Here is a 7,670-nt window from a genome sequence, read left to right on the forward strand (position 1 = left end):
TATCGAAAGACGAGAGATTCCATTATGACCACCCCTGTAGTTAATTAAGTCCATGGAAAAAAATACAGGTTGTTCTTTACAAGAGTTAAAAACAAACCTGCTATACTCATTTTATTAAGTGTTTTAACCATAAATGGATGTTGTATCTTGTCAAAAGCTTTTTCTGCATCTATTGATGTAATCATATGATTTTTGTACTTTATTTTGTGTATGTGGTGTATCACATTGATTGATTTGTGTATGTTGAACTTTCCTTATGCCTCTGGGATGAACCTCACTTGGTCGTGATGTATAATCTTTTTAACGCATTGTTGCATTCGATTTGCTAGAATTTTGTTTAGGATTTTTGCATCTGTATTCATCAGAGATATTGGTCTGTAATTTTCTTTTTTTGTGTTATCCTTACCAGGTTTTGGTATCAAGGTAATGCTGGCCTCATAAAATGAGTTAGGGAGCATTGTCTCTTCTTCAATTTTTTGGAAGAGTTGAAGTAGGACAGGTATTAGATTCTCTTTGAATGTTTGGTAGAATTCACTAATAAAGCCATGTGGTTGTGTACTTTTGCTTTTGGGAAGGTTTTGGATGACTGATTCAATTTCCTTACTCTTGGTAGGTCTATTTAGATTGTCTAGTTCTTTGTGATTCACCGAACACCACTTAGAATGGCTATCATCAAGACAAATAATAACAAGTGTTGGAGAGGCTGTGGGGCTAAAAAGGAAGCCTCATACATTGTTGGTGGGAATGCAGATGGGTGTAGCTCCTATGGAAGGCAGTGTGGAGGTTCCTCAAAAAATTAACAATAGAATTACCATATGACCCAGCAATCCCTCTCCTGGGTATCTACCCAAAAAATCTGAAAACATTTATCTGTAAAGATATATGTGCTCCGACGCTCATTGCAGCTTTATTTATAGTGACCAAGACATGGAAACAACCAAAGTATCCTTCAATAGATGATTAGATAAAGAAGATGTGGTATATATATACATATAGTATTCCATTGTATATATGTAGATATATATGTACATATATATACAATGGAATTATACTCTTAGTATAATACTAATACTAAGAAAAGATGAAATAGTATCACTTGCAACAACATGGATTGATCCTGAGATTATCATGCTAAGCTAAACAAGTCAGATAGAAAAAGTAGAAACCATATGATTTCAGTGATATGTAGTATATAAAACTGAAAACAAAGGAACACGACAAACAAGTAAAGAAGCAAAAACTCATAGACACAGACAATAGTTTAGTGGTTACCACAGGGGAAGGGTAAATGAGGTCAAATATATGGTGATGGAAGGAGAACTGACGCTGGGTGGTGAACATACAATGTGATATATAGATGATGTATTACAGAATTGTACACTTGAAACCTATGTAACTTTACTAACCATTGTCACCCCAATAAACTTTAATTAAAAAAAAATAAAAACAAACCTGCCCCTATTCTTGCTTCTTACTAAAGTTAAAGATAACTTACCATTGTCCTTCTATCCTCTTTTCCCCCCATACCAATGAATTTTCCATGGAAGCAGAAAACACATATAAACCCTAGCCTGGGGGATGAAGGGGTCTCTTCCACTAGCAATTAGAGACTGCCACTCTGTCTTTGGGATGGGCTTTGTTTTCTTATGTACTCTGCTAAATGAACATATATTTACTTTAAACTCTGTATTGGCTCACATTTAAATTCTTTCCTATGTGAAGCCAAGAACCCTCTTTTCCTGTAACCAAACCAGGTGGTCCCTTTCCCCACAGCAGGAAGCCTCTCCTTGCTTCTGCTTGCAGGGCGTTGGCCGTCTCTTGACATGGCACCCTGGAGTATGCTGTTCAAAATATTCCCTGCTGGAGTTGTTCCCTGAGGCCCCAATAAGAGGAAAAGACCTTGTTAAACCTTTGTTAGAAGAGGAGGCAGAAGTACTAATTGGTATATTGATGGTGGGAGCTTTGCTTTGGATTCCTAAAAGCAATGCCTGAAAAGGTGCCCATTATATACCCTGTTCTTGGGACCTGACTGGTAGCTTAACTTCTCATCACTCGATAGGTGCAGCTCTTTGGTGAGTAATGGCTAAGGGTAAGCCCAAGGAAGAGAGATATATACAGGCTCCATCACAAATTAGCTTTCCCTCAAGCTTTCCAGATTTGGATAATCTGACAGGTTGTTTGGGATGGAAATGCATGGTCTTGATATCACTAGGGAAAATTGGAAATACCGCCAATACTCTGTACATCATCTGAGGTCTATCTGGATCTTCCATGTTATGTGGACACAGGCGAGGGAGGGATTAGGTGTGTGCAAATTTCTTCCTCCAAAGGCAGGCAAATATTCTAGTCCCAGCTCATCAGTCAGCTATTTGTAAATCTGCTGCTGTTTGAAGCCCACAGGGTGAGTCACATGAATGGAGGCACCTAAATCTGTGTACCAGATTTTTCTTGTTCCAGGACCCCTTACCTCCCTTTACCTACTTTCCTGATGGAGGTAGAGGAGCTGAGCATACTGGGGCAGACTTTTCCTTAAGGCACAATCTTATAATGAGGGACATTTACTAGTCCTGAGGGGATAGTTGGGACATCAGATGCAATTATTTCTTACATTGTTCTAAAGACACTGTTACGTTCCACAAGGTGGGCTGAGGCTTAGGGTTGGTCAACTTTGAAGATAATTTGAAGCAGATGTTCAGGTGATGAGAACCACATTTCCTCATGTGCTCTACATCTCCACCCATTACCGTAGTCTAGAGGTGCTGAAGGGAATAAGGGGTGATTGGGAGGGAGGCAGGGAGCAGGGTCAGGGAGGATGTAGTGTTTTTTGACTGGGTTGCTCCAGGTTACTCCTATAAAACATCTGCCCATGGGATGAATCTATCATGTTTTGTTAAATCAAATGCTTTGTCTCCGAATCTCTAGTTTCTGTTGTTCTTAAACAGATTCCTCCTAATGCATCATTTATTTCTTAAAATTTAGTAAAAATAATAAAATTACTGTTTTTAGCATTTGACAAATAATTTTCATATTTATATATCATTGGACTCTCACAATGTTCCTGGGAGGTAGGCTTTGATATACTCATTTCACATATAAGGAAATTAAGGCTTGAAAATGGTTAGATGCTTTGCTTAAAGTCACACAGCTGACATATGGCAGAAATAGTACCCTAAACCAGGATCTTGACTCCTGGTCCAGAGTTTGTTTCATGACACCAGAACTATCGGTCCACTCAATTCTCCCATCTTTCCAGCCCTCATATCTCGGCTGTCATCACATAGTCTTCTTAGCATCTGTGGTTGAAAGTATGGGAAATAATCACACGGTTTCTCTTGGGGAGAAAAACAAAAGGTTCTTGGCTATTTTAACGCTGTGATGCTTCTTATTTCTTGAACAATGCTCCTGGACCAACTTCTGCTTCTTTCCCTCATGTTTAGAGACCTCTTCTTGCTGTCACTGAAACTGAGATCAATGTGGCTGCAGCTTTTCTGCCTGGAATGTGAATCAATTATGTTATGATCCAAAGCCCTCTCAGACCCTAGCCCAGGTCTCTGTGTGTCCTTGTGTTTTCCTTTCATGTGAGAGGATTGTGGTACTGGAGGTATTGGGGGGTAATGAGGAGACATATAATCCCTAAATCATTCTTTAGCTTTTTGATTCCTCTACTGCCAACCCTTGGCCACAGGCACTGGATGTTGTTTCTTGGTTCTGCAGCAATCACTGCTAACATGGAGACAGGATGATGACTTCCTAGTTCAGGGATCAGTGGATATAAGTTCTCATCTCATTCTGTCAGTAAATATATCTGGGACCCTAGGCCATTGACTTCTTTCTAGACCTCAGTTTTCTGGTTAGGGCATAGAACATGTTGGGCACAGGACATGTTGGGGATCTGAATAATTTTGTACACTTTGTGTGATTACATGAAAAACGGAACTATCTGCCCATTTTCTCTCCTGTTCTCAGTAATGTGGCTCTGACACAGAATTCTTTGGCTTTCACTTGGTTGTTATTACCAAGAGCTTCTGTTTATTCCAGGTCACCACAGCTCTGAACTTTGTGTCTATCCCTGTACAACCATACCTTGAAGAAGAGGGAGATACAGGAGATGGTGAAATCAGATAGCCATTGAGATACTGGGGACAGAAATAAGATGTGTATTTGTGAAATGACTGGGAAATAATCCAAAGAAGATGCTGATCACTTGGAGTCATCAGGGACCATGTATTCTTAACCTGTCAGTCAAATGAAATTTGGGGGAGTGGGATGTCTCCAAATTAAGGGATTTTTCAGATGTTAGGATTTTAGGCATTTTCAGATGAAGGCTAGTGGTATAAGACTATGGGACCATATGAGACCAATGTTAATTAAATTTAATCAACATTCAGAACTTGGGAATATGAGCAGGATGTGAAGGATTTTGATTTAACACCAGTTCCTGAACATTTACTTAAATCTGGTTATGTGAATTGCTCCAGGTCACAGATATATTAGGATAATTAATTCTGGAAGCTGGAACCTCGTTTCTGAACTTCTTGTCAAATGCATTTCCCATTGGACCAAACTGACGTGACTCTTCTGTGTTTGAAGATCTTGCAGAAATATTGACTAAACAGAAAATTATTTTTCACTGTTTTTGGAAGACTGTGGGGGCAAGAGTGATAGTGATGGTTGTTTTACTGAGACCATATATCTTGAGCTCCCAACCCCCATGTCATTGAATTTAACCCACTTTTTTTTTTTTTTTTTTTTTTTTGCAGTGGCATTTTACTCTTCTAAATGAGATGCTCACCACAGTTCTCGCCAATAATTCTCATCTCTTCCCACATACTTTCTTCCTGGCTGGCATCCCAGGACTGACTGCTGCCCACATTTGGATCTCACTTCCCTTTTGCTTCATGTTCTTTCTGGCAGTGACTGGGAATAGTGTCATGATTTTTCTCATCTGGACAGAACGCAGCCTTCACCAACCCATGTTTTTCTTTCTTGCAATGCTCTCCTTTGTCGACCTGATTCTCTCCCTCTCTACTCTGCCCAAGATGCTGGCCATTTTCTGGTTTGGTGCTACAGCCATCAGCTCCTACTCCTGTCTTTCCCAGATGTTCTTTATCCATGCATTCTCTGCCATGGAATCAGGAGTGCTGGTGGCTATGGCCCTGGACCGCTATGTGGCCATCTGTAACCCACTGCGTTATGCAACTATTCTTACCCCGGTTGTTGTCACCAAGATTGGAGGCCTGGTGGTGCTGCGAGGTGTGGTATTAACCATCACCTTTCCAAGCCTGGCCCATCGGCTGCCCTACTGTGGCTCCCACACAATTGCCTATACCTACTGTGAGCATATGGCAGTGGTGAAGCTGGCCTGTGGGGCCACCACAGTGGATAACCTCTATGCTTTTGCTGTGGCAATCTTTCTTGGTGTGGGAGATGTGGCCTTTATTGCCTATTCCTATGGGCAGATTGTGAGGACTGTAATCCATTTTTCTTCACCTGAGACACGTGCTAAAGCGGGCAGCACGTGTACAGCTCATGTCTGTGTTATCCTCTTCTTCTATGGACCAGGCTTTCTTTCTGTGATCATGCAGCGTTTTGGCCCACCCACAGCCTCTGCTGCCAAGGTCATCCTTGCCAATCTCTACCTGCTCTTTCCCCCTGCACTGGATCCCATTGTCTATGGGATCAAGACTAAGCAGATCCGGGAGCAGCTGTTTAAAATTATAAACCCTAAGAGGATTGATCCCACCTGAGTACAGTTCTCATCAGCTAGACTTCACGGGCCAGGGAGACCATCCCCTGGGGAGGTGGGAACCTCACAGCCCAGGTCATTTACCTGGAGTGAAGAGAAGGCAAATAAAGCTATCCTGGGTGTTTGGAAGTTGGGAAATCTCTCCTGAGGCTTATGGTGTTTATATATTGGGATGGAAAACTGAGAAGGCTGGGGTTATCTCAACTGATCAATTAGCAAATAATTTTTTTGATACCTTTTTCTTCTAAAAATTTATGACTAACTTGTGTTGACAAGATAAATGCATCATGTAATGAAGAAACAGTTAGGACTTTGACAGACCTGGATCAAGTGACTAGAAGTTTAGGAAGAGATGAATTAGGTGCCTATTTCAAACATACGAAAACATGGATCACTTCCCATCATCATGACACTGGCGCATAACCAGTATGTGGGAGCAGACAGGCTCTCTCTATCAGAAAAGCTTGGCATCACAGAAACGGGTTGCAAACTATTGAAATACTTTAGAGTTTTCAGTTTATGAGAGAAACTCTTTACAAATTCATGTTCCATCTTACTCCGGAATTGCAGATAAAGCTTGATTTCTTTATTCCATGTACTTTTCCAGCCTGTTTTTGAGATGGATGACTGTCTATGACTCTTGTAGTATTATGCAGTTTTATCCTCTGAGAGTAATAATAATTCTTTTATTTCTTCATTTTTTAGCCTACGTGTAGAGACTTGAATTAGAGTTTATTGTGTACAATAATTATTGTTCTAATTCTTGATTGTTTATTTTCTGTCTTCATTTCTAACTACCTTGCACATTATCTTCCGGTTCTTACCACTGGCACTCACTTTAATGTGTTTGTTGTATGTTCTTAAGTATTTACATATTCTTGCAATACATGTAGTGCTGATTGAGCATCATGTGTTTCTAATATCACTGTTCTTAGTTATATTTCTTTCTCAAGTGTCCATGCTTCCGCCAGCCATGGATAATCTGGGCTTTTCCTAATGGGAATACATACCCTTATCCTTATCCTCACCATTCCTTCTCATTTTGAACTTCAGTTCAAACCTGACCTCCTTAAAGAAGATTTTCATAACTAGATCGGGTCACTTGTTTTCTGAACTCAGAGTTCTGTGTATATTTATTTCATTATCCATCGTAATTTATAATTACAAAATGATTGGTTGAATTATTTCTGTCTCCATTCTTGCTAAATGATGAGTTGTATTATATTTTTAGCATAGTAATTATTGGCACATGATAAGCTCTCAATATGTGTTTGCTCAATAAATAAAACTCATTATTTTAATGGACTGTGTCATTACTAATATATTTCCTCATCAATCACATTGACACATGTGTGTTTTTGAATACATGAATACATAAATCTCCAAAGTTTAGCACAATACGTAGTCAATAAATTTATGTTGAAGAAATAAGTTGTCACAGAATTACCATTGCAATCATGATCACTATTAACATTATTGTCTTTATTGCCACCTTCATGAGTAACACAAACTTAACTAAGTCTTTTCAAATGTAATTTCAACTGCTGGTATTTTGGACACTGTGCAGACAACACTAGAGGACATGAGTACTCTTATAATGCAGACTCATTGCTGTGTCTAAGCAGAGAACAAATAGAAAACTAGCATTTGTCTTCCTTTTTAAATTCATGTGCTCTCCTTTTCTTCATTATTTTCTTCCTCATCCTGAGTATTTACCAGGCTCTGAGTGTGATTTAAAATAAAATTGAAAATATAGAAATTATGGTAAAATGTGATAGTGCTGTATTAGAGATTGGTTCCAATTCATAGAGGACTAAATCTCTACGGGAGGTAATGGGCAGGAATGGGACATGGGTTTGGTCAGGTTGAACTGATACAATGAATAACCGGGGCTTAGAAGACAATGGACCTGGTTTGTTGGGTA

The 7,670-nt window shown here is 39.5% G+C and overlaps 1 protein-coding gene across 1 annotated transcript; it reads left to right on the plus strand.

The window, feature by feature from the left end:
* Nucleotides 1-4,784: 4,784 nt before the first annotated feature.
* LOC308503799 (olfactory receptor 52K1-like) lies at nucleotides 4,785-5,747 on the plus strand (the record flags this gene model as incomplete). Its single annotated transcript, XM_081063463.1, has 1 exon — nucleotides 4,785-5,747. The coding sequence occupies one exon, from the start codon at nucleotides 4,785-4,787 to the stop codon at nucleotides 5,745-5,747; it is 963 nt and encodes a 320-aa protein (XP_080919589.1).
* Between the last annotated feature and the right edge of the window lie 1,923 nt (nucleotides 5,748-7,670).

The sequence above is a fragment of the Rhinolophus hipposideros genome, assembly GCF_964194185.1.
Source record: "Rhinolophus hipposideros genome assembly, chromosome: 10".
Taxonomy (NCBI): Eukaryota; Metazoa; Chordata; class Mammalia; order Chiroptera; family Rhinolophidae; genus Rhinolophus; species Rhinolophus hipposideros.